At 36.6% G+C, this 27433-nt stretch overlaps 1 protein-coding gene across 2 annotated transcripts in view; it reads right to left on the bottom strand.

Moving 5' to 3' along the window:
* Nucleotides 1-27433, bottom strand: part of COG5 (component of oligomeric golgi complex 5) — a 317370-nt gene that overhangs the window by 55812 nt on the left and 234125 nt on the right. For both annotated transcript variants that reach the window (XM_049642772.1, XM_049642771.1), the window contains exons 12-14: nucleotides 17033-17237; nucleotides 8696-8857; nucleotides 6431-6530 (exon numbers count right to left, since the gene is read on the bottom strand). In XM_049642772.1, the coding sequence (XP_049498729.1) occupies nucleotides 6431-6530; nucleotides 8696-8857; nucleotides 17033-17237 (467 nt within the window). The remainder of the gene's footprint in view (nucleotides 1-6430; nucleotides 6531-8695; nucleotides 8858-17032; nucleotides 17238-27433) is intronic.

The following is a 27433-nucleotide window of genomic DNA, read 5'->3' as shown; positions in this document are numbered from 1 at the left end:
CCTTGGGGAATAATTTCTCTCTTGTACTTCTGCCTTCCTCATGGGATCAAGCCCAGGAGAGCCTGCTGCAGGCACAGAGACATGCAGAACAGAGTATTTAACTATAGTTGAAGGCAGCCTCGATCAGCTGCCAGCCGGCTGTGAGCAAACCCAACCAAGGTAAAGTCACCTAGCTGCCCCTCAAGTATGAGCAATAAATGCTTACTGAATGCCATTCAGGTGTAGTGGTTGTCTATTATGCAATGTTCTCATTACAACAGATAATAAAGATTTTGCAGACTTTAACCAACAAATTTGCACTTCTCACTTTCTTCTGAAAATACTTCCTAACGATAATAACCATTTCTGACCTTTTCCTAAGTCTTCACTATGGCCTACTGAATCTTTTTTTAATTAATTAATTAATTTTTTAAATTTACATCCAAGTTAGTTAGCATATGGTGCAACGATTTCAGGAGTAGATTCCTAAATGCCCCTTACCCATTTAGCCCATCCCCCTACAACAACCCCTCCCTCCAGCAACCCTGTGTTTCTTCTCTATATTTAAGATTCTCTTATGTTTTGTCCCCCTCCCTGTTTTTATATTATTTTTGCTTCCCTTCCCTTAGGTTCATCCGTTTTGTGTCTCAAAGTCCTCAGATGAGTGAAGTCATATGATAATATGATATTTGTCTTTCTCTGACTAATTTCACTTAGCATAATACCCTCTGGTTTCATCCATGTAATTGCAAATGGCAAGATTTCATTCTTTTTGATTGCTGAGTAATACTCCATTGTGTGTGTGTGTGTGTGTGTGTGTGTATACACACACACACACACACACACACACACACACACACCCCACATCTTTATCCATTCAGCCATTGGTGGATATTTGGGCTCTTTCCCTACTTTGGCTATTGACGATAGTGCTGCTATAAACACTGGGGTGCATGCGCCCCTTCGAAACAGCACACCTGTATCCCTTGGATAAATACCTAGTAGTGCAATTGCTTGGTTGTGCCTACTGAAATTTTTTTTTTATTTTTTTAACATTTATTTATTTTTGAGAGACAGAGCACAAGCGGGGGAGGGGCAGAGAGAGAAGGAGACACAGGATGAAGCAGGCTCCAGGCTCTGAGCAAGCTGTCAGCACACCGCCTGACACATGGCTCAAACCCACGAACTGTGAGATCATGACCTGAGCCGAAGTTGGACGCTTAACTGAGTCACGCAGGTGTCCCCCTGAATTCTAAACCAGCATGACCATTTACTACGGACCTGGCACAGCCTGCAGAAAATCAAGCTCTCACAAGTCTGGGAAGCAAGTCAGAAAGTGATCTCAACGGAAAGAAGGAGTGATCCTAAAATAGTTAAATGCAAGAATGGAGGTAAGAAAGAGTAGAAGGCTGTCTATGAATCGAGAGGGTAGGTAACCTAAAGGGCTCAGTGTGTTTGTATTATAGCTAAAGTGCATTTGGGCCAAAAGAATCTACTGATACGTTTTGTCTATTTGTACATAATATAAAAATTCTCCCAAGTGATTACATATTTTTAAAACTTTTTATTATTTTAATGTTAAGAATATAGAATATTATCATATGATATTATATGGAGCAGTATCCAGGTAGATGACATTTAAATCTGCATTAAATAATCCTTTTAAAGCTAAAAAAGTTGAACTCATGTTTCTGTATCATCATTTAAATATCACACATGTAGGTTTTCTTCCACTATAGGAATGTCAAGTCTCCAAATTGCTTATGAAATCACACAAAGAATAAAGGGTATATTTACAAAGCGTTTAAAAACAAAAAACAAAAAAAAACAAAAAAAACCCAAAACCCTACTGCCATCTAAAACTACTGACCTCATACACAGCTACTGACCTGCATTAAAGTTGAAACCTCCCCTTAAATGTCATTCCTATTACTGTTTCCATTTAAATGGTCTGCAACCTAATTAAATGCCAATCTACTTTCTCACAGTTTACAACACTTGACATTTACCCCAAGATTCTAGATGTCATTCCCTGAAACCATCAGATAATGGTTACTGTTGGAAAATGTCCTTACAGCTTACCTTTTAAAAGGACTACTTTTTAGTATATTCTGCCTCTAATTTTGACATCACAAGTTTACAAGCCTATAAAGGTTTATAAAGGCACAATAACTTCTTTATAGTAATATTTTAATTTAATTTTAATATATAGAGGACAAGGAAAACATTGACTCAAACTTGCGAGGTCTAATGACATTTTCTTCTAAAGGTCACATTTCAGAACCATATAAATTACCAATACATAACCATTAAATAATCAATTTGTTCAGTTCAATCCTAAAATGTGATATATACATCTATAGGTATGTATTTTGAACATAAATTCTACTCAGTAATTTTTTTTTCTGCTTAGTAAATTACTTACAACTTTACAACTACTGTCAGTCAAGACAAATGAATAAGAACTTTTAAAAACAGTCTAAAAAACCAGTGATCTCCTTTTTACAAAAGGGTACCCATGAAGCTGATATTCACATTACATACTAGATTAAATACATACTAGAGGAAGTAAACCCTTCTTGGTTATAACTCACATGTGAGAATTCAAGGTTAAATCCCTGTTTTTTCTAAACTAAATTACTAAACCATCTAAATATCTGCTATGCTCTGAATGTTTGTATCCTTCCCACTCACCCCATTCCTGACTTATATGTTGAAATCTAACACGCAAGGAAGGGGGGCCTTTGGGAGGTGATTATGTCACAAGAGGGATTAGTGCCCTTATAAAAAAGGCTTTAAAAAGCCCCATGCCCTCTTCCCTGTGAGGTTACAATGAAAAGACAGCCATCAGTGAGCTAGCAAAGGTGTCTCACCAGACACCAAATCGGCTAGTGCCTTGATCTTGGACTTTCCAGGCCTCAGAATTGTGAGAAACAAATGAATGTTGTTTATAATTGACATTATTTAAAAAAAATTTTTTTTTTAAGTTTATTTTTGACAGCACGTGCGTGCACGCTAGCAGGGGAGGGGCACAGAGAAGGAGAGAGAGACACAGATTCTGAAGCAGGCTCCAGGCTCTGAGCTGTCAGCATAGAGCCCGATGCAGGGCTTGAACTCATGAGCTGTGAGATCATGACCTGAGCCAAAGTCAGACGCTTAACAGACTGAGCCACTCAGGGGCCTCTTTAATTGACATTATTTATCTTGGTTATAAGTCACCCAGTTTGTATCATTTTGTTAGGGATCAAAACACTATCCACTAAGAACACAAGTTAAATAAACTATAGTATATAAATAATATATATCATGCATATATTAGATTTAGATCTCTATGTCATATTGTCAAGTAATTAGGTGAATAAGTAAATAAGTAAATCACAAAAACAATTTCACATTTCTTAAATAAAAAAGAAAGATGTATTTGTGTTGAGATACAATGCAGTTTGAAAGCTTGTTCTAGAGTCAAATCTGAGTTTAAATGCTAGTTTCAACACTTGTTGGCCGGCATTCTACTTTTACCAGTCTGTATCAGGCATGCTATTAACTTTTCTCAGCCTTAATTTCCACATTTTGTAGTGGCAGGTATCGCTACTTCCATTACATAGGATTACTGTGAAGTAAATAAGATAATACATATAAATGGCTTGGCATAATCCAAGCCACTATAAATGTTTAGTAACTGTCGTTGTTTTTATGGCCTTTCTCTAACCTCAAGAAATGAATTCTCTGGTACCATGTAAGAGTCATAAAAACGAATCTAAGAATTAGTCCCTACAGAGGTTCAGGTTTATATGACACATAACATTGTGATTAATAACAGAAAACCTTAGAAAAAATAACACATGTGTAATGATAAAACAATTCCATACTATTATATGCACATATATGTACTATATATGTAGTATATACATACAATTTATTATGTTATACTCTACTGTGTCCTAGAATATTAAAATAAAGAGGTTGAAAACAAATAACATAGCTGTTAAGCATGTGGAAGAATTTATCTAACTACACAGAATGACTGAGATGACCACAAAGATAGTCCACATTAAGGATCAACTTGAGAAATCCTTTTATGAGCTTTCCTCCTGATAGGAATTCAAGCTGTAGTTAAGTATACTAAAACATTCTGATAGCCAACAAACTTGCACAACTGACCTTTAGGGAAATAAATTTAGGATTCAGGAAAGCAGCTCATTCTACATTTTAAGTTGTATATTTTCAAGTCCCCCTTTTTGAAAGCATGTTTGTCTCAAAAATTCTAGCTTTCCTTCATCTCACTACTTGAACATTCCATTAAGGATCTGATTTCTGTCACTTTTCAACCTTGTGGACTTAAATTTTTCATCTATAAAAAGAATCCTCCATTTACAGAAATATCATGCCATATTTCAAGCCAACATTTCCATTTACAGATAAAGTAGATATTCTAATTCAAATTCTGTTTCAAGTCTTTCTCCCACTGAAGACTTAATACTGGCTATTTTCCTCTAAATGTTTTCAGAGAAATAATTCTAAAAGAATAGGAATATGGCAAGATCAAAGAATAAAAAACATCAAACTTAAGATAAAGAAGTAACAGAAATAGTACTACTAGCCAAAAATAAGAGATATATACTAAAATGTTACCTAAGTCCTTAATTAATATTTTAAAAATAAAGCATATGATGCTTTTTGTACTCTTATTAATGTTTAGGTTTTCTTTCTGCACTAAAATCAAAGTTGAAAATGATTTTCTGGTTAGCCTTCAGCATTGTAGGTTTGGCAGGCCTGAGTAATCAGGGTCACAGACTATCTGACCAACAGTATCACAGTCAAATGTCTGTTGATGTATTTTAATTTTGTCAAAGCCTTTACCGTTATCACCTTAACTGAAGTCACATGTTACAATACCACTGCCCCCTGCTGCAGCAGAAATGAAAAGTATTTTCTATACATATGCTGGCTCTTCCTTATCATGCTGTCCTCAGGTGGGACCATCGAATGATTTTTTTTCCTGACATTTTCAGTAACTATAACAAACTCTATTGGATGTAATACTGAATTTCATTTATAGCAACAAATGTTTTTTAAAGCAATGAATATCATAATAAAGCTTCTATTTAAAAAGTTTGAGAGAAAAATTAGTCAACTAATTACCTATAAAGAGCTTCCATGGTCTCTGTAGGACCAGTTTTCAATAAAGTTTTAAAAAGATGCTCCTAAATTGCTTATCAAGGCTATAAGAACAACTGAATGGAAAATAGCACATTAATATGCAAACAAAATCTGGCCATCCGTTGGAACTGAAAGAAGCCTTATGATCGTTACCACCAACCATCATTTTATGCAAATTCTTTCAGTTCAATTTGCTACCAATGTACCCGAAATATCATTCCAGAACCAACTAGAACTACAAGCATATAGGTAAAATCAGATTACTTCATTTTATGATGTTTGATTTGGGAGCAATCAGAGGCTAAACTGAAAACATGGTTGGTCACCTCTGTAAAGACCATAGAGATTCTGGCACATTCCTTAAAATTAATCAATCAACACAGAAGAAAATATATTAAAGCCTTAATATTTGGATTTCAGTTAGCATACATATATACTAGTTAAATATGTGTACTTAACTTTAAAACATTAATGCATAGAATTAGGATCATGATTCAGTAATTTAGCTATTATTTTAAATACAAATAAAATAATCTTTCAAACAAAATTATTTTAGGGTTAAACTTCCACGCTCTATGGTTAAAACTTTTCAAAAGTAAATCAACATTTTTTATTACAGTTTTAAGCAGTTCACTTCCTCTGATCATTTTTTTTAACAGTTCAAGTCACTTTCACAATAGGTAACTGCAAGAATGGTATCTGGGTGAGCAGTCACACCAGAGGGGAATTTTGATCATTCTTAAAAAAAATATAATTTGTATATATATATATATATATATATATATATATATATATATATATAATTAGACTATAAGGTAGTACAGGCATTTTTAAAAAATGTTTCAGAGAAAGACCAAGAGACAGTGTGAGTGGGGGAAGGGCAGAGAGAGAGAGAATCCCAAGCAGGCTCCATGCTGTCAGCACAGAGCCCAACGCGGGGCTTGATCCCACGGACTGTGAGATCATGACCTGGGCTGAAACCAAGACTCTGATGCTTAACTGACTGAGCCACCCAGGCACCCCAGTACAGGCATTTGTTTTGTTTCGTTTTGTTTTTAAAACCTTATAAAACTTTCTTGCACTGTAAAAGTATAACAATGGTAGGAGGATCACTTTTTACCAGATCCAACTTTTCTTTGGTTCAAATTCATCAGAAAGTTTCAAAATTTCACTAAAGTAAAAACACCAGTAAATTAATATTCAGTCAATTCAATATTTATACTTAGGCAAGTATAATTAGCAATTTTAAGCAAAATCATTAAAGTTTCCAGAAGGGATATGTATCACTTACAAGCTGCTCCGATTTTACACCGTATAACTGGATGGTCTTTGCCACGTTTTTAGACACAGCTATTGTGAGGTCTGCGTCTACAGCAGCTACATTTAGTTCACTGGAGAAAACAAAAACAGACTTTAATTATTAGCAACATAGTTCATCAACAAAGTAAAGGACAACATATAAACTTAAACCCAATAAGCAATGTGGTGATTCTTTTTATAGACTTCACTGACTGCTTCCAAGAATTGGTTGCATTGTTTCATTTTTCTTTCTAAATTCAGCATTAAGAAAAAGTGCTTTGAGATGGTTTGGTTAATGACCAGTTTCTCATTAATAAAAGCACATCATGTGTGGGTTCAGGCTGTGATTAAGAGAGTAAATTGTGTACAGATTTTTAAAGTAGCACTCTTGTTAATACTGATAAGTGCAATTAGAGACACTGCATATCACAGACATCTGCAAGGAAATGACAGCTTTTGAATGGAAATGATGACCTTGGAAGGACAGAGGCTAAAAATATAAATTACACATGATACATAAAGATGTTCAGTTTCTGTAGAAATTATGCCAATTCATGCTATTTTGTAGAGTAGCTTTTTAAATACATTAAAAGCATAACAAAGATAGAATGTGAAATTTTATTTTATTTATTTATCTTTTATTTGAGAGAGAGAGAGAGAGAGTGCGAGCCCTAGGGAAAGGGGGAGGAGGGAGAGAGAAAGAGAATCCTAAACAGGCTCCATGCTCAGTGTGGAGCCCAATGCAGGGCTCAACCCCACAACCCTGGGATTTTGAGCCAAAATCAAGAGTCACACACTCAATTGACTTAGTCACCCAGGCACCCCCTAATTTGAAAATTTAAAATTTGGATTCTTGAAGTGTTTCCTTGTCATATTTATTTTCAACTTTAACAATGGATTGAGATGTTTGAGCTGAATGCCAAAAAAAAAAAAAAAAAAGTATTTACCAAGACCATGGAAAAATACTAGGAGTTCAAAACTGCACAAAACCCCATATATAGGTAGAAAGCAGGAAAAGATAATTATTGTGTCTGAAGTAGCAAACGAATCTTGGCACTTAACAGATTCTCTTTATGAAGAAAGTGAAAGACTTTGAAACAACACTAGTGTATATTGTGTGCCATAAAAATGTACTTTATAAATAGTGAGACATTATTAATGGTGACTTTTAAGTTCTACTGAATACTGGGCATAACCATGCTTCTTCGAGCTCCATGTTGTATTTGATTACAGCATTGTCAAACTGTCCAGAGGAATGGGAGAGATGCCCCTTTAATATTTTCATAAATAGGTCAAAAGATCAGGTTGAATCCAAGACTACTGTTGTCACTACCAAACCAAAAAGATTAACAGAGACCTAACAGAGACCTGAGGGTAAAAACAATCTAGAATTAGGACTTTGGAAAAGTCATGATAATTGTGAAAAGATTTAAGATCAAGATGCAGAGCAATTTAGACACTGCGTAGGTAAGGTACACTTGCAGCTGGATATATGCTTGTGGACATTATACCGGTGGCTTCTTAGTCTTACTCTCACATGCCTCAGAATCGCCACCTTCAAATGTGTAGTCTAACACCATCTAGACAGTTCTATACTTTGATCCTATATTGCCTGAACTACTATTTTATTTCTCAAAATGTTCATCTACAAATGTACAGACCTCCTGTTAGGACAACTTGTTAGCTATGATAGGAGCTGAGACAGTCTTAACTGCAGATGAATCTGGGTAACTGTAAATGTCTAAGGCACCAGTACAATTATATCGTCTGCAAGCATTCAGGTAGCACCTCTACCAGGATACCTCACCTTTTGAGCATTTCAAAAGCTGTCATGTTTACTTAGGAAGCTCAAAATAGCCACACACACAGGTAGGCTAATCAAGATTGTAATATCCTGTGCATGAAGTACTTTATGGACTTAAGATAAAAAACATTAAGCTCTATACTTTAGTTTATCAATTTGTAAAATTATTTTTATGCTATTTTACTGTGTAACACTGGATATTTACTATGGCATAAAAATTAGGTTTACTTTTCATCCTTGACAAGATACAGAATAATTATAAGCTATTTTTAGACTGTATTTAAAGGGTTTTATTAATTGGAATCTTAAGTACTTTCTGTATGTGCACTGATTCACTGCAAACCCCTTGATTTAATTGCAGGACTAATTACTTGAATAATTTGAAGTAAATTAAAACATCACTAACAAATGTGGCAGGCATTTTATAGCATGTCATTACATAAAAATCCGTACCTTGCTATAGTTTTAATTATACCTTCAAGTTCATCTGCAGAAGGAGGATTGCGACCACCAGGGGGAAAAACCAAGTTGATAGGATCAAAGAGTCGAGATAAAGATTTTGATAAATAAGCAGCTTCATAGGGTTGCAGTGAGTCTTTCAAAGCCTTTTCGGGGCTGTGGGAACAAAATGTATTAAAAATGAATTCAGATTATATAAAACTAAATGCTACTGTATTGGAGTGTGAATGCCTTTCTTAAAAATCTATCCTCTATATAAAATGTAACTCTCTATGAACAAAAAGGAAAAATTTTAAAAATTTAAATATTTACAAATACATTTCATGACTAAACATGTGTTAAGAACTAAACATCTTAACCTATACATAAGTCCTACATATAAATGTAATACAATTTATATTGGTATCTACTGTATTTGTACCGTCATTTGAAACTAAGAGAATAACAATGTAAAATCTTTTTAATTCTAATGGGGCTATGCCTTTGTGGAGGAAATCCAGATTCTAGAGAGTCTGAAAGCCTCACGAGAGAGCCAGGTGTGTAGAAACCTGCTCCACTCACTTGACCCTTTGTGCCACAGCTGCCATTTCCCAGGGAGCTCACTGAGAGGGAAGTTCACAGGGTCTAGGCTTTTATCAGCCTTCCCATGCCAAACTAACAGAACGAGGACAAAATAAAAAGTGTTTGTCAAAGTCCTACAGTCACATAAATACTCCCAATTGGGGTTCTAAGCTAATTGTTTTATAATATTTCTCACAAACCAGAACGTCCTTCTTTCCTCTTTCATCTTCCCATGTCTTAAATTATTTGCATTTTCATTTAGCAGTCCAACTATTGGGTCTTATATTTTTCCTTTGACAATTATTATCAAATGTCTATAACCATTATTTCCATTTGCTTTCTTATTCCTATAATTAACTCTGCATCTCCTTACATGGCCCTTGTTTATAACCCTTCTACCAGTCCTTCCATTGTCTTTATTTATTTTTTTTTAACTTTTTTTTTAACGTTTTATTTATTTTTAAGACAGGGAGAGACAGAGCATGAACAGGGGAGGGTCAGAGAGAGGGAGACACAGAATCTGAAACAGGCTCCAGGCTCTGAGCTGTCAGCACAGAGCCCGACGCGGGGCTCGAACTCACGGACCGCGAGATTATGACCTGAGCTGAAGTCGGCCGCTTAACCAACTGAGCCACCCAGGCGCCCCATATTTATTTATTTTTTTAAACAAATCTCCCTTCATTCTAAGTGTTAACCTTGAAAACATCTGACCTGCTCCTTCATGTAATTTAGGAAAACTGGATTTCTCCCCTCCCACCCTTTCTGGCCAACTAACAAGCCCTAGAGGTCACAATGCTCTTGGCTCGTACATCATAATTCCATAGTTATCTCTTAACATTTCTCATTCAACAAGTATTTCCCTCAGCACATATTGGCTGAGAATACCATGTCCCAGGCCCTTGTTAAGTGCTGGGAAGATGTAGATTAAAAGCACTTTACAAGGCAGTGAAGAAATGTGCAGGTAGAGTGCTAACTATAGTGTTTTCTGTAATAGGTGAAGATAGAACACAATGGAACAGGGAGGAACTAGTGTCTAAATCTGCCAGAGGCAATCCTCTATTGAAGTCCACACCATCTACTTAAATGTGTTCTGTTTTTGCTCCTGTCATTTACTGACCTTAAGAAGCCTCTTTCCTCTTCTGCAGACATTTCAGTTCTGAATTATAAGTACTAACACTCTTCCTGGTCTCCGAATTGCAGTGAAGATTCTTGGTGACTACAACGTCGAAACTGATAACTTTCCTGAAACCCATCTTGTATTAGAAGTCTACTTTTATTTTAGCTTTACTATGAAGCTTCCATATTTGAGTCATCCTTTTGAACTGCTCTACTTCTTGCTCTCCAACCTTGAAGACAACTTTTCACACCCTCAACTTTCCCCATCTCCTTCCCTCTATACTATTAAGTCTCTCCGATTTGCCAGATACTTCCTAGATGTGGGAAATATAGTAGTAAAGTCAATTAAAATTCCCTGTCCTCTTACCACTCACTAAATGAGAAGCTTAACGTTGCTAATAAGATACTCAGAAAAATACAAATTTTTAAATGATTTAAATATGGAATATGAGTTATAAGTTTTAAGAGAAAAATAAAGTAAGCCAGAAACAATGTGTTTAGATGACTTTCTCATTTTTTTTCATCCTATATTGTACAGGATAAGGCAAAAGAAGGTTTGCTGAGCACATCTGAAGGAAAAGAGTGAGCAAAGCGATGTTGATTTCCATGCAAAGAAAACAGGAAGTGCAAAGGCCCTGAGGAGGGGCCACACCTGGCTTTGTTGGCTAAAAACTTAGAGAAGCAAGCACCTCAGTGATAGGAGAATGGTACAAGATGAAGTCAAACAGAAAATAGATGGAAAATATCATGCCAGACTTTTTATGTCAATAAAGGAGCGAGATTTTACTCAAAAGAACTTGCTCTTAGACCTTACTGCAATCAATGCTATGGAACCTTTTCTGACTCTCCTACTCCATCATGATATTCACCAGTCTACCCTCTATCCGCAGCCAACCATTTCAAGGTACTCTCATTAGCATCTTGATTTTTCTAATTCATCTTCCTTTCAAAGCTCTAAGAATATCTTATTTAGATGATTTCTGTACCTGCTGCTACGCTACCCACATTTTGCAGAGAAAAAGAAAATTGTATCTATTATACATTTATGCTAACCCCTTACTTTCAAGAGACCTAAAGCGCAAGGTATTAACTTGAAATTCCGCACTAGCAGCCCCTGCTCTCTATAGGTGACCATTTGCTGCTACTTTATTCTAAGACCAAACCACTGGCAATAGCCTTCATCACCTTGGACTTCCCTAGCTTTTTTCTTTCTTTGTAACTGTATCTATCCTCTGTGATTTTCCTATTATGTCAAAGAATAAAGTAGCTTTACTCCTTTTTCTATCTAAACTTCTTTGAAGAACTGCATCTACTTCCTCCTTTCCCATTCTTTAAAAAACTGCTTTTTAAAAAACTGAAAGATAATTCACATTTGGAAGTCATATTCAACCGTTTTTAAAAATTTTTTTTAAATGTTTATTTATTCTTGAGCGAGAAAGGGAGCACGAGCAGGGGAAGGGCAAAGAGAGACGGAGACACAAAATCTGAAGCAGGCTCCAGGCTCTGAGGTGTTGGCACAGAGCCCGACACAGGGTTTGAACTCACAAACCGTGAGGTCATGACCTCAGCCAAAGTCGGATGCCCAACTGACTGAGCCACATGGGTGTCCCCACATTCAACCATTTTTAAAGTGTACAATTCAAACCAATTTTAAAGTGTACAATTTTTCGGATAGCCACAGATAGGCACAACCATCACCATACTCAGTTTTAGAACATTTCCATCACCTCAAAAAGAAACTATACTCTTCAATTATAGCCCCTTTAACCCCTTACTCCAACCCCAATCCTAACCAACTACTAATACTAGTTTTTATCTCCATAATTTGCTATTCTAGACTTTCATATGAATGGGATCATACAGTGTATGATTTTTGTGACTGGCTTCTTTCACTCAGCAGAATGTCTTCGAGTTTCATCCATGTTGTAGCAGGTATTAGTACTTCGTTCCTTTTTCCTCCCTCCTCCCTCCCTCCCTCCCTTCTTTCTTTCTTTCTTTCTTTCTTCCTTTCTTTCTTCCCCTTCCTTTCCTTTCCTTTCCTTCCTTCCTTCCTTCCTTCTTTTCAGAGGTGGAGAGGCCGAGAGAGAAAGGGAGAGAGAGAGAATCCCAAGCAGTGCAGAACCCCACATGGGGCTTGATCTCATGAGTGTGAGATCATGACCTGAGCTGAAGTCAAGAGTCAGATGCTTACCCAACTGAGCCACCCAGTCACCCCCTGGCTAGTTCTTTTTAATGTCAATTCAAATCTATTGTTGAATCCCTCTAGTGATTTTTTAAATTTCAATTACTAAACTATTCAATTCCAGCCCTTCTTTTTGATTTTTTTTATAATTTTCATCTTTTTATGGATATTCTCTATTCTCTATGGCAACATTGCCATCATATAGTCCTTTACTTAATCATATTTTCCTTTAGTTCTGTCAACAATTTTCTATGGCTAATGTGAAGTCTTATTATATTAAATCTAATGTTTGGTCACTCTCACAGCCAGTCTCTGGGTCACGCTGTTATGTTCCTTTGTATGCCTCATAATTTTTGTTACAAACTGCACATTTCTGATAATATATTATTGCAACTCTGGGTACTAGATCGCTACACCTCTGAGGCTTGTTATTGTTATTTGCATGTTTAGTGACTGGCTGGATTATTTTTGTGAAGTTTCTTTCTCCCTTACAGTGCAAAACCTTTGATGTTGCACCACAGAGGGGCAGAGCTTTGAGGATGCGCATAGTCACCCAGGGGTAACAGTGGTCTTAACAGAGTTCTGTTTCCTCTCTTTCCCTGACCACACTCAGTGGCCACAGATTGCTCTACTGTTTTTAACAATGCTGTGAACCATAAACTCCTTTCCAAACGAATCCCATCTAATCGTAGCTCCTTTGATAGAATAATTTCTGAGGTCATGTTTGATAATCTGACCTCCAAGAGCTCTTTCCAGTTTTCTTATTCCACAGATCTCTCTTATGAGCTAGCTGGCCTATAGTATAATCTGCATCTTCATTAGAGCCATGAATATCCTCCCCCTGCCCCTCACCACAACCTCCACTGTTTTTGAAAATGTCCTCAAGTTGCAAATAATGTCAGTTACTTTGGAAGGAGATTAGGAGCTAGCTTTTTAGCTGCTTGTTTCTTCCCCCAGGAGAATTTTTGTGCCAGAGTTCTGGAGCTAGAGATGGAGAAAATGGTGAGCTTCTAAGTGACACCTCACTGGAGGAACTTGGCGGGGGTTAGGGGTAAGTGGGCAGCAGCCTGAGGGCCTCTCAGTTTGCCTTTCCTGACATGGAACCACTATTTTAAAAGCCAGGGGAAGATTTATTGGGGCCCCAGTATTTTCAGGGAGTCCAACAAGATAGAGACTGCACTCCTTCAGTGAGGGTAGTTCACTATAAGGAAGCACCCACCTACTGATCTCATCTGCTTGAGACTTAGCCTCAGCTACAGAGAGCTGAGGGAAGAATGAGAAACACTGAGGTTCTGCTCCTCCAAGGAATAAAGCTCTCCTGTTGAAGCTGTGGGGAGAGGGAGCCCTTTGCTCTTGGCTGCTGCAGTCTGGAGAGGAGTCTATGCCTTGCTGAGCAGGGAGGAGGGAGGATGAAGGGAGGAAACATTCTTGTTTCAAACATCACACGCTCTTACAAAATTCTCACTGAATGTTCACAGAATTTTGGGGGGGAGGGGGAGGGGGAGGCAGAGAGGGAGAAAGAGAGAATCATAAGCAGGCTCTGCACTGAGAACAGAGCCCAACGTGGGGCTCAAACCTGCAAATGTGAGATCGCAACCTGAGCCAAAATCAAGAGTGGGACACTTAACCAACTAAGCCACCCAGGTACTCCCATAGATTTTCTTGAGTAGTTGATTTTTCTTTAGTACCCTTTCCAGAGAATTAAAAAAAAAACAAAAAAAAACAAAAAAAACTGTTTGCAGTTTTCACCAGTTTCACCGGGGGTAGGTCAGTGGAGTAGATGGTGCTGTCGCCCCAGAAGTCAATCTTCTCCCATTTTGTCTTTCATCCATTCTAACAATACTTTTGTACCCACCATTCCATACCTAGACCTCAAACAGCCTTACTTTGCCATATCAAGAGGTCAACTTCTCAATAGCGTGTGACACAGTGAACAAGTCCTCCTCCAACTTAAATGAACTCATTCCTTGGGGTTCCTGTCATCTCACCATTTTTCTCTTAGTGTCCCCTTTGCAGGTTGCCACTCTTCTGCTCAACTCTGGAGTGCCTATCTTGGGCCAGGGTTCTTTTTTCTCTTTATATACATCTTTTCCTATAGAATCTCCTCTAATCCCTTGATCTTAAAAATCTACAAAATGATGACTCCCAAATATGATTCACATTCAGCTACCTTTTTAACAACTCCTAACAACTTTATCACTTCAGACTTACTTATCCAAGTATCCTTGATTCTTCTTTTCTTCTCAGATCCAATCTACCAGCAAGTTCTATTGGCCTGCCCTCGAATATCTTGAATCAATCTGACCAATTCTCTCCATCTCTTCCTCTCATCCTAATCCAAGCCATTATCATTCCTTGTCCAGTCAAACAAAATAGCTCCCATTTTCTACTTTTCCTTCTCTGTGGTAACACCTCCCCTCCAAGCTGTCCACATAGAAGCCAGAGTGGTAATTTTAAAAGGTTTATCAATTCACATTATTCCTCTTTTAAAAGCAATGATTTCCACTGTATTTGAATCCATACCATAGCCTGTGGTCCTACATGGTCTTACACTTCCCTTCCTCTCTAACCCCATGTTGTACCCCTCTCCTTCTTGCTCACTGTGTTCTAGCTTTCTACTCCTCAATCTCTCCACCTTCATTCTCAAGGACTCTAAATTTGCTGTTCTCTCTGCCTGCAAATATCTTACTCCAAATCTTCCATGGCTGATTCCTTCACATTATGCAGATCTCAGGTCAAATGTCACCTACTCATAGAGCTCGTCCCTGATCACCCTATATATGGCACTCTATCGCATCATCTTATTCTATTTTCTTCACAGCAAATTACCACTACCCAAAATTGAGCATGAATAGTGAATGATAAAAATGCTAACCTGGCTATTTGTGTCCTTACTCTAATTTTTTAGGCCCCTGTCCCATTCATTACCTCTCTCCATTCTTGCATCTCCTATCTCTTTCCCTCTCCACTGGCTACTTCTATTTAGAAACACTGTCAACACTCCCTCTATCATTAAAAACAAAAGACAAGAACTTTCCTTTAGCTCAGTTAACATGGTCAAATTCATGTTTTCTTCTCTACCTTACTTCTCAAAAGAATATGTATAACCCAATGTATCTGTTTCCTTACTACCCTCATGATTTTTTGGCTTTTTAGTATATGGATACCTCCTCCCCTGCACCAACTACTTTATTGAATTTGACCTCCAAAAGGGTGACAGTGCGACCCCATTAGTCAAAACACAGAATGTTTTTCCTCTCTGATTTTTTTCTCTCCTTTGAATTTACAGCCTTACTTCCATCCCTTTTTAATTTTAAAGAAAAGCACAAAATACAAAACAAAAATTGTACCTCCAGGAGATAAACCACTATCACCATTTGTTGTATATACTTTCAGGTCTTTTTTGGTACACGAATAAAGACTTAAAAATAAAACTAAGACAAAAATAGCATAATACTATATATTCTATTTTTTATACTTAAAAAAACTTATTTTATATCTTTGTAGATCAACAGATATGAGGTCAGTTTTCTTGTCTCCTCTTCCTTTAGTTCTTATCTAGTCTCCATGTTTAGCATAAATGAATTACTGAAGAAAAGAGTATAGTCTCATTCTATCTTTCCAGCCTAGAGTCCTGCCATTTGTCTTGCTAATGAAAACTTCTACATCCTATATTTCCTCAGTCAGAACTTCTTACTACAGTGGACACAATTTAAGTATTTAGAAAAATAAAAATTGAAAGAGAAACATTTAAATCTACCCAACTTTTTTTTTACAAGGTGGGTGATAAGAATTTGCTGTTACCTGAGCAGCCTTGTCAAAATAAATGATTCTAGTGTTTGAAGAAAATGTACAAGCCAGTTTGCTGTTCAAATAGAAATCTGAAAATAATATAATTCAATTTAGGAGAAAATCTGGCTGGTTTAAACTTACTGAGATGGTATACTGTTTTCCAAAGTGGTGCCTAAATATGATGCCTAAATATGGTGCCTAAATATACTGTACTTTATGAGTGGAGCTAAGAGATTTCAAGTGTAAATGTGACTATACTCAGTTTTTTCTTACCAGACTGAGAAGCTATCTCAGCATACGATTTATTTCCCTCCTGAACATACCAGTTCCTTTTAGATCATGTTGATGCCACTGGTGCATCAATAATGATACTATCTGATGCAATTAGAGGTATATTATCATTTAAAAGACAGTGACCACATCTGCTCGTCTCCTAGCTTCTACCTACCCTACTGGGTGCTATACTTTACATCAGATTCCAGTTAGGAACCAGGCTGCTCAATTAAGGATGAAGCCTGACTTCTCACTGAAGAGTTGCAAAGTCTTCTAAGGTATACATATAAATAATGATCATTACAAATATTTAGAAGATTAGCACATCCTCAATTTCTAGTTTATAATAAAAACAGTAGATAAAATCCTTATCATGACAACAAATAGGTTTGATCAAATAAACGTACTCATAATTTGGCTTCTTTGCTATGAATATGTCTTGTGCATCATCTCCAATGTGTTGTAGGTCAACGCAGACGTCTGCAGTTCCACCTGCATTAAACTTTCCTTGAATATTTTGGCTGTATTGTTGGAGACGCTTCCATAAGTCATTATAAAGACGTAACAATTTAGGGTATTCTCCTTCAAATGCCTGTTTCAAAAACATAGACGCTGCCAAGCAAAACAAGAACATGGATAAGATAAACAATAAAATGTAGCAAATAAATTTTCTTTTGTATATAGTAATGCTACAAACAGCCTATACCATAGGACAAACCAAAGATATATTCTAATGAGGCTTTTCAAAATAAGGCTAGTAAAATTTACTTAAGAAGTAATTTTAATTAATGCTAGTAAAAATTATTTAAAGAATAATTTTCCTCCTAAACTGTTTACTGCATTTGATATATGAAGCATATATTTTGAAATCTAATCTATAAGAAAACAGACCAATCAACAATTATAATTGAAAATTTCAATTTCTTCTCTCTGAAGAATTGAAAAAACCAAGTACCCAGAAAATCAATAAGCATACAGAAAACTCAAACATCCAAAGTTTACTTAGTTGACACTTATAGAATACCTCACCCAAAAGAGCAAAGCACACATTATGCCATGCACATCAGTCATTTACCAAGTCAACAATATCTGATGCCATAAAAGAGTCTGAATAAATGTAAAAAGTTTCCAGTTATACAAAGTATGTTCTAGATTAGAAATTAGTAACCAAAAGATATCTTTAAAAATCCTAGATAAATACCCAGAAGTAGAATTGCCAGATCATATGACAGTTCTATTTTTAGTTTTTTTGAGGAACCTAAGATTTTCCACAGTGGCTGCACCAATTTACATTCCCAACAGTGTTACAAAGGTTCCTTTTTCTCCACATCCTAATCACTTGTTATTTCTTGCCTTTTTGATTCTAGCCATTCTGACAGATGTGAGGTGATAGCTCACTGTGGAAATGCATCAGTGCATTTCCCTGATGATTAGTGATGCTGAGCATCTTTTCATGTACCTGTTGGTATGTCTTCTATGGAAAAATGTCTATCCAGGTCCTCTGCCCATGTTTAATCAGATTATTTGTTTTTGGTTTGGGTTTTTTTTGTTTGTTTGTTTTTTGGTGCTGAGTTGTAGGAGTTCTTTTTAAATATTGGATAGTAACCCCTTACTAGATATATCATTTGTAAATATTCTCTCCTATTCAGACTTTTATAAAACTCAGAGAAACTCTCTTTGAGATTAAAATGCAAGCTTTGGATGGAAAATCTGACCAAAGCCTAAAACATTTAAGTTTTGGAGAATGAGACTTAAAAAAACAAAAACAACCACCTGAGGTTATCCCCTTGTGCAAACTATATATCCATATAATTAGGGTAGAATAATTGTCTGGCTATATCTGGCTATGGTCCCTAGGAGGTTTCTTAGTTGTTTGCTTTTGGTTTTGTTTTTTTTACATAATAACAGCAACACAAAGTTATAGAATCTATCAACGGGGTGTGCGTTCTATCCCCCAACCATCCCTTTTAGCAGGAATATAAAGCATACATATTCTCCTCCAACCTAACTAGCTAATCTTGAATCCACTTACAATATGAAGATGACTGCCCCCATTATCTCACAGAAAAAAATAAAGGTCACCAAAAAGAAAAAAAAAAACTCCTTTCAACTTCTTATCCTCCATTTCCCTATAAACGTTTCCAGTTTTCAGCTTTCTTCACAGCAACCAAGTATCCATTCCACTGAGCACACACAACAGTCTGAGAATAATGGTAATAATACCATCAGTAACCATGATTAATAATTAATCATTAATAAACTATCAGTAACATGATTACTGAAAAGAGTTCATGGGTTTTGGAGGGACGTTCTTGCTGTCCTTTAAATATATCCCAATAAGGCTAAAAAACAAATTACTACAAAGCTGTCAAAAGAGTAAAGTAAAAAGTCAAATGAAAGAGTGCCTCTCCATGTCCTGGACAAACATTTGCATTAAGATTTTCCATTTTACTTTTGATTTTTAGTAATTTCTCCTTTCACTTTCATTCCATTTTAGAACTACATAAAATATTCATATGACTTCAAAGTTAAATCTACACAACCAAGTATATTCAAAGAAGTCTAGCTTTTATCCTTGGTCTCTCCAATGCATTCTTCACACATCCCCTCCCCTACTACTGGTAATCATTTTTCTGGATTTTATGACTTATCCTTCCATTTCTTAAAAAATAAGCAAAACGGTATATTTACACCACTCCCTTTCTTAGGTAAACAATAGCACACTGCACACGTATCTTTTCACTTTTTTTTAACTTAATATATCTTGGAGATATTCTTCAGTCTTTTTTTTTTTTTTTTTTTTTTTTTTGCCTCTTCCTCTTCCTTTTTCAAAAGCTACATGGCATTCCAATCTATGGATGCACCACACTTTGTTTAATCCCCTTGTGAGGAACATTTGGGCTATTCCAGTTTTGTTCTATTCCAAATAATGATTCAATGAACAGTCTTGTGAACATCTTTTCATAGTTTTGCTAGTGCATCTATGGAATAGGTCCTTAGAAGTAGAACTGCAGGGTAAAAAAGCAAAGGTTTATCTGTTGTTAGACACTCACGAACTCTCCTCCATAAGGTTTGTATTTGAAGTCACACTGTGTGAGGAGTGACTGTTGCCCCACAGTCTTGTCAACAGAATGTGGTTTTAAACTTTTTTGACTTTTTGCTAACTTGACAGATGAGAAATGGCATCTCTATGTACTTTCACTTTGCATTTCTCAATTCATGGGGGACACTGAGCATCTTTTCCAAATAAGAGGTATCTACGTTTTTTTTTCTTGAGGGTTATTGGCCTCTGACTTCTCATTTTAGCAGCTTTTTATATTACTATATATCATACATATATTATTTTATATTATATTTTTTTGTAAGTTATAAAATGTTTCTCAAGTTTGTCATCTTTTTATTTTGTGTAAGGTTTTTTCCGTCATGTAAAAACTTTAATATAATCAAACTTTCAATCATTTCATAATTGCTTCTGAATGTTCAATCAGTTAGAAGCTTTCCCTATTCCTAGCTTACTCACTTATGTTTTCTTCCATCCCTTGAGTGATTTCACATTTTATATTTAATTCTTTGATCCATTTGGAATTTACCCAGATATGTGAGGTAAACTGGGGATTTTTTTTCTCTGAGCTCCTTTTATCTCACTCTACCCTTCAATTCTGAGCACTTGATTCATTTCGGTAACTAGTGGGTCACATTTATCCAACCAACAAATCCTTATGGTGGATTTAATTAAGTATCTTAGTCTCATGTTTTTTTCCTCCTCTTACCTCAATGAAAACTGCTTCCTATTTTATAACTGATGATACGCTTGTTGCAAAGGACCAAATATATAAGGTATAAGGAAAAAAGTAAAAGTTAATTTGATATTCTATGATAATCATCCCAACATTTTTATGTCATCCTCTCAGGTCCCTGTTTCTCATACATACATATTGTTGTTTGTTTTCTAAAAGTACTTGATATTTGGATCTCATTTAACTTTTAAGCACTTACTGTTTTTTTTAATAAAAGGTACTTTTATTTTTAGTTTTTGTCTTCACATTTCCTCCTATCTCTCAATGCATTTAAATATTAATTTAACACTTTGGGCATCCATTTCAACAGAATGGCAATTATGTAATGAGCACTGTGCTCTGTGACAGGAATGTAATATGGAACAGAGGTACACAGATAAGCTTTTTCTAGAGCCTGGTGGAAGATACTGACAAACAAGGAGGTGAGCCATTATAATACAGCGGGATAAGTACTAAAGGGGACCTAAAAAGTGCTTTACAGGAGCAGACAGAGGGTGTCATACTCATATCTGAACAAGTGTATGGGGAGGGAGACATCAGGGAACACTTCATCTCTAAACTGAGACTGGAACGATGAATGTGAGTTATCCAGGTGAAGGGAAGGATATACACATGTGTTTCAGGTATTTGTAAATACTGAGAAGAAAGAGGGTGATTCCTTCACAAATTAAAGCTCCAGTACAGAGATAAAATATTAGAAAGGAAAAAAAAATGAGTGAAGAGATAAGAAGGGACCAGAAAAGTCATGTTGGGAATGTACCCTGGGAGTAAAGGGGAAAGAAGAGTGGAGGCACACCAAGGTTCCATTAAAGAAGCCATATATATTTTAATAAACTCAAGCCTGGCCCAAGCAGAGAAGCTCTGCTGGAGAACAAACTAGCAGAGTTTTTAGTGGTTCATGGGACTGGAGTAAAAATTTTGAAACTTAAGGACCCTCAACCCTAGTGTCCCACAGAAAATTTACTGAGTTATGGAGTTGCAAGGGGAGCTGAGGAACTAGGTCTAAAACTTCAGAGAGTAGAGGTAAAATATCCTTCATATTTGTGGAAACATACCGTAGGAAACCAAGACCAGCTGAGGGGAGAGAACACGCCACATAGGTACTTCTTCCTTCCCAGGAAGACATTCACCAGATTCTGAAGTTTCATGAGGTGAAAGGTTAGAGATTTGTCTGGAAACATCCAAATGGCAGTGCTAGATCAGACTCAATATTTCAGGGCTGAGGAGACAAAGAGCCTCTAACCTCTCAATTAAAAGCCTGGGAGAAGCAAGCTCAAGAAAAAGGAAGAATTAGGGACAGACTGAGTATTATTAAAACTGCAATTACCCCAATCCAACCCAATCCTAGAATGAATTGAAATGATTAGCCTACATATATGCAACTAGACTGCCAAAGGGGGAGAAAAGAAACTAATAAAAATAATTCAGAATATGTAAATAAAATCTTGTGAATCAGTATGAAAGAATTCTATAGAAATGAATAGAAGCTTTGCAAAAGAGCATATCTACATGGCATATAAATACATGGAAAAAATGAGTATCATTTATCACTAAAGAAATAAAATTAAAACTGCAACATGATTTGACTAAATGTCCACCAGAATGGTTAAAGGGAAAAAAAAAAACCAGACAATTCAAACGTCAAGGATATGGGGAAAAGCAGAAGCACGGAAGTGTTGCCAGTGAGAGGTTAATTTGGTACAACATTTGAAAACTCTTTGGCAGTAACTCTTAAAGCTGACCATGTGTAAATTCTATTATGTCCCGTATTCATTTCCATAGCTGTTGTAACATATTAACACAAATTTGGGGGCTTAAAACAACATAAATGTATTATCCTGCAGACCTGGAGGTCAGAAGTACAAATTTGGTCTAAGCCAAAATCAAGTTCTCTAGCACCTTCTGACTGTTCCTTCTATGTTCCTTCTGACTGTTCTAAAGTTGTTTTTCCCGGACTTTCCCACCTGCCTGTACTGCTTGGCCTGAGGTCCCCAGTTGTGTCACTTTGACTTCTGTTCCAATGATCACACCTCCTCCTCTGACTCTCCTGCGCCCCCCCCTGCCCCCCCGCCCTTACCCTTTTGAGCCTCTGTGAATATCGTGGGCCCACCTGGATGATCCAGGACAGTCTTTCCAACTCAAGATTCTTAAATCACATCTGCAAAATCTCTTTTGCCATGTAAGATAAAGCATGCAAATCTCTATGAGGCCTGTTATTCTGTCTACTCCACCTAACTATTTTCTGTTCCCAGGTTTACTCCCAATAAAAAAAAAGGACAGCATTGTAATAGTAGCATTACTTAAAATAGCTCAAAAATGGGAAACCACCCAAATGCCCACCAATAATATGGTAGATAAATATTTTATAATATATTCACAGAATGGAACATTTGAAGACATTGAGAACAACCTACGGGTGCATGCAACAAGATAGAGGACCTTAGCAACATGCTGAGCAAGAGACATCAGACAGCAAACACTAGAATACAAACCAGCTAATTTTATCTGTATAAAATAATAATTTTTTAAAAATCTATGTCATTAGAAATGAATACTGTTAGGAGAAGGGCAGGCAGAAACTAGGAGACGTTGAGGGGACCTTCTGGTTTAGGTAATACCCTGTTTCTTGATCTGGATGCTGTTCTTGGTTACATAGCTATATTAAGATATGAAAAATTCATTTAGGTGTACAATTATGATACACTTTTTCTTTATGAGTGTTATATGATAAACGATTTTTTTAAAAAAATAACGGGAACCAATGAAAATTTTGTAATCTTCTTAAATTTATTTTTTTTCAGTTTGAGATGTAACTGACTTACAACATTGTGTTAGTTCAAGGTATACAATATAACGATTTGATATATATATACCAATAAAAGATTTTTATTAGAGAATTACATGATCAAACTTGTCCTTGCAAAGGAAGTCTCCAAAAACTTATTTGATGGCTAAGATTCACCTCCCTCCAGGTTATATAAACTTTCAGAACTTCCTCCTCTCAAACTCTCAACAACGAACTATTCCTCTTTTTGGGCAAACTCCAAGTTTTCGTCTTTATGTACTAAACACAGGGTGTTTAGGATGGTCCCTTGTATTAGCTCATTAGAACTCTACACTGAAAGCATGCTTCAGTTGTAGGGCTCAAAATCCTACAAGGTACTGGGGCACCCGGGTGGCGCAGTTGGATATATGTCCAACTTCGGCTCAGGTCATCATCTCACAGTTCATGGGTTCAAGCCCTGTGTTGGGCTCTGTACTGACAGCTCAGAGACTGGATCCTGCTTCTGATTCTGTGTATCTCTCTCTCTCTCTTTCTTTCTGCCCCTCTCCCACTCATACTCTCTCTCTCAAAAATAAATAAACATTAAAACAAAATTTTTTTATTCTACAAGGTACTTTACATGAGGGTGTGAGATGTATCTCCTCAGTGTGTGTGTGTGTGTGTGTGTGTGTGTGTATAAAGTTATACATTAACTTTTAAGAAATCTATCACAATAAAGATCTCATTTAATATTCACATCATTCTAACATTTAAAAAATCTACAATAAAGAAAAGTACTCATAATTCATACAGGTCGCTTATCTCCCTATTTCTCAGGACATCTAGATTCCTGATTTATCACTGTATTTTTAAAAAGGTGAAGAAAATGAATTTTAGCATACATTTCAAGTATTCAAGCTTCTAAATCTTAAAATATAGATATCTCCTCAGTGTTACTCTTACTCACACTTTGTTTTCCAAAGCACTACAGATATATACCATGTAGTTCCCTTAATTGTATGAATCATCTCCCTGAGTTGCTTAAGAGTTTTGAGGGAATAATACTGCACAAAGGGTTTAAATGTTTTTAAAAAGAGTCACTTGCCAGAATATTTCAAACATATTTCAAAAAATAGTTTTTGTTACATTCTTAAGCTTTTTAAAGAGGACACTGGCATTTATTCTTCCTTGATTCCTTCCTCTTTTCCTGTCTTCCTTCCAGTCAACAAGGATTTACTGATGTCCTACTGTGTGCCAGGTACTTTTTTGGCCATTGAAAATACTGCCATGATCAAAACAGTATTTTGCATCTTATGGAGATTACATTCTAATGGGGGGAAGGAGATCCAGACATGATAAATAAATAATATGTGTACATTAGCAAGGGATAAGAACTATGAAGAAAAATAAAGCAAAGGGAAATGAGACATTCTGGGAAAATCATCAGATAACAAAGAAGAATTATGTTTTAATTTCAAAGAGTTTAAAATGGTAATGTTTATTTTGCTTGTTTCTACTGAGACTTAAAAAAAACATATATATCATAACCCAACAGGTTGGTGAACAACTATTACCTAGAAACTACAACGGAAAAGTAACAGACATAAAGTTTAGAAGTTATTTTGGAAATAACTTTCACCCATAGATAATTAAAGCAGATTTCCTACAGAAGCTATTTTGAATTTTCAAGGTGACAAGTTCAAGCCCCTTTCCTTTTTAATAAAGTAAATTCACTGTCTTGGATTATATTTTATTATACCTATAACTTCTTCTTACTAAGCATGAACAACATTTATAAATCAGAAAGAACATGCTGCTAACTAGGAAAATTTCCCTTTAGATATTTTCTGCCAAAATATTACTTACTTAGACAATCTGTTACATTGTGTATAAGCTTCAACTCTGCAGATGGTTGCATTCCTTAATACTGCCTGTCTGTAATGTTAAGAAGTACTACAGTGCACTTTAGGGACTGTATGTGCTATATAAATGGAAGGTGCTTTACAAACAACTTTTGAGTTCTCCCAAAGGAAGTTATTAAAGGAATAATGCTATCAGAAGTAACAAACTATTCTGAATGTGAAGTATTAATGGACTTTTCTGCCTAAAAATACTATACTTCCTTTCAGTAGCTCCTTCGACTTCACGAGCTAGATAGGTCCCATAATGTGAGAACTGAAAACACGTCTCCTGGATTTGGTAATTAAGAGGGTAGATCACTGCTTACTTTAATGAGAACAATTTCAATAGGATGGTGGAGGACAGCCATAGTACACCTAGTTGAGAAGTCAACGGTATGAAAATGAAGAGAAAACAATGCAAACTACTCTTTTGAGAAGTCTGAATAAAAGAGGAGAAATGAAATAGTAAGTAAAGAGGAACTCTCTACTTTTGTTTTCGTTTATACTAAATTAGAGCAACTTAGATAGGTTTCCCATCTGAGGGGTAGAAGTCAAAAGAATAGGAGAAATGGAAGACAGAACCAAGAGACCTATGAATGGTGTTGCTGAGAGGAAAGGGTAAACGGAGCAGGCAGGTGGACATCAGTAAACAGGACAGTTTCCTCACACTCAGAGACCCCCAGGGAGAAAATAAGGTTTTTCTTTGGAGAGAAGGTCCAGGATATTAAAAGAGTTTCCTAATGACATGAGATGTTTTGATGACCCAGGAGACAAGGCCAGCCACTGAGAGGGAGCAGCATGGGAAAAAGGAGAGTACTTAAAGAACACCAGGGGCTTATTTTAAAAAATAAAAGAGGGAAAAAAAAAAAAAAAAGAACACCAGGGGCTTGTAATGCTTAGTTAAGGGCAATGAGAAAGCAGATGACCAAAGAGAAGTAAATGACAGAACCATTAAACACACACATAACATATAATATTTTGAAATCTACTTTTAATCACTGCTCTCAGAACTAGATGAGGTACTTCTATTTCTGGTCAAGGTAGAGTAACCGTGACCAGAATTAACTTCCTGTCTGAAACCACCAAGGAAACAACAGACAAAATATATGAAATAGTGGTTTTTAAAACACCATGCGTTAAAAGACATCATGCAAGGGGCGCCTGGGTGGCTCAGTCGGTTGAGCATCCGACTTCAGCTCAGGTCACGATCTCACGGTCCGTGAGTTCGAGCCCCGCGTCGGGCTCTGGGCTGATGGCTCGGAGCCTGGAGCCTGTTTCCGATTCTGTGTCTCCCTCTCTCTCTGCTCCTCCCCCGTTCATGCTCTGTCTCTCTCTGTCTCAAAAATAAATAAACGTAAAAAAAAAAAAATTTAAAAAGACATCATGCAATAAAATACAGCGATCCTTGAGAGACAGGAAATAAAAGAGGTGAACTCTATGACCATCCCAGTCATCCCCATCACTGGGGACTCGCTAACAAGTCACAGTAACTCAGTTTTCTAGCCCTGCTCAGAGGTGCTGCTTGCCACCAGAAGCTAAGGCCAAATGCCAGAAGCCACAAACTCCAAACAAGCCCTCAAGGCCAGTTTTCTTTTTTTTTTATTGATTTTTTTATTATATGAAATTTTTTGTCAAATTAGTTTCCATACAACACCCAGTGCTCATCCCAAAAGATGCCCTCTTCAATACCCATAACCCACCCTCCCCTCCCTCCCACCCCCCATCAACCCTCTGTTCTCAGTTTTTAAGAGTCTCTTATGCTTTGGCTCTCTCCCACTCTAACCTTTTTTTTTTCTTCCCCTCCCCCATGGGTTTCTGTTAAGTTTCTCGGGATCCACATAAGAGTGAAAACATATGATATCTGTCTTTCTCTGTATGGCTTATTTCACTTAGCATCACACTCTCCAGTTCCATCCACGTTGCTACAAAGGGCCATATGTCATTCTTTCTCATTGCCATGTAGTACTCCATTGTGTATATAAACCACAATTTCTTTATCCATTCATCGGTTGATGGATATTTAGGCTTTTTCCACAATTTGGCTATTGTTGAGAGTGCTGCTATAAACATTGGGGTACAAGTGCCCCTATGCATCAGTACTCCTGTATCCCTTGGGTAAATTCCTAGCAGTGCTACTGCTGGGTCATAGGGTAGGTCTATTTTTAATTTTTTGAGGAACTTCTGCACTGTTTTCCAGAGTGGCTGCACCAGTTTGCATTCCCACCAACAGTGCAAGAGGGTTCCCGTTTCTCCACATCCTCGCCAGCATCTATAGTCTCCTGATGTGTTCATTTTGGCCACTCTGACTGGCATGAGGTGATATCTGAGTGTGGTTTTGATTTGTAT

The sequence above is a fragment of the Panthera uncia genome, chromosome A2 (genome assembly GCF_023721935.1).
Source record: "Panthera uncia isolate 11264 chromosome A2, Puncia_PCG_1.0, whole genome shotgun sequence".
NCBI lineage: Eukaryota > Metazoa > Chordata > Mammalia > Carnivora > Felidae > Panthera > Panthera uncia.
The sequence above is the reverse complement of the archived record's forward strand: the minus strand, read 5'-3'. Positions and strand labels throughout refer to the sequence as shown.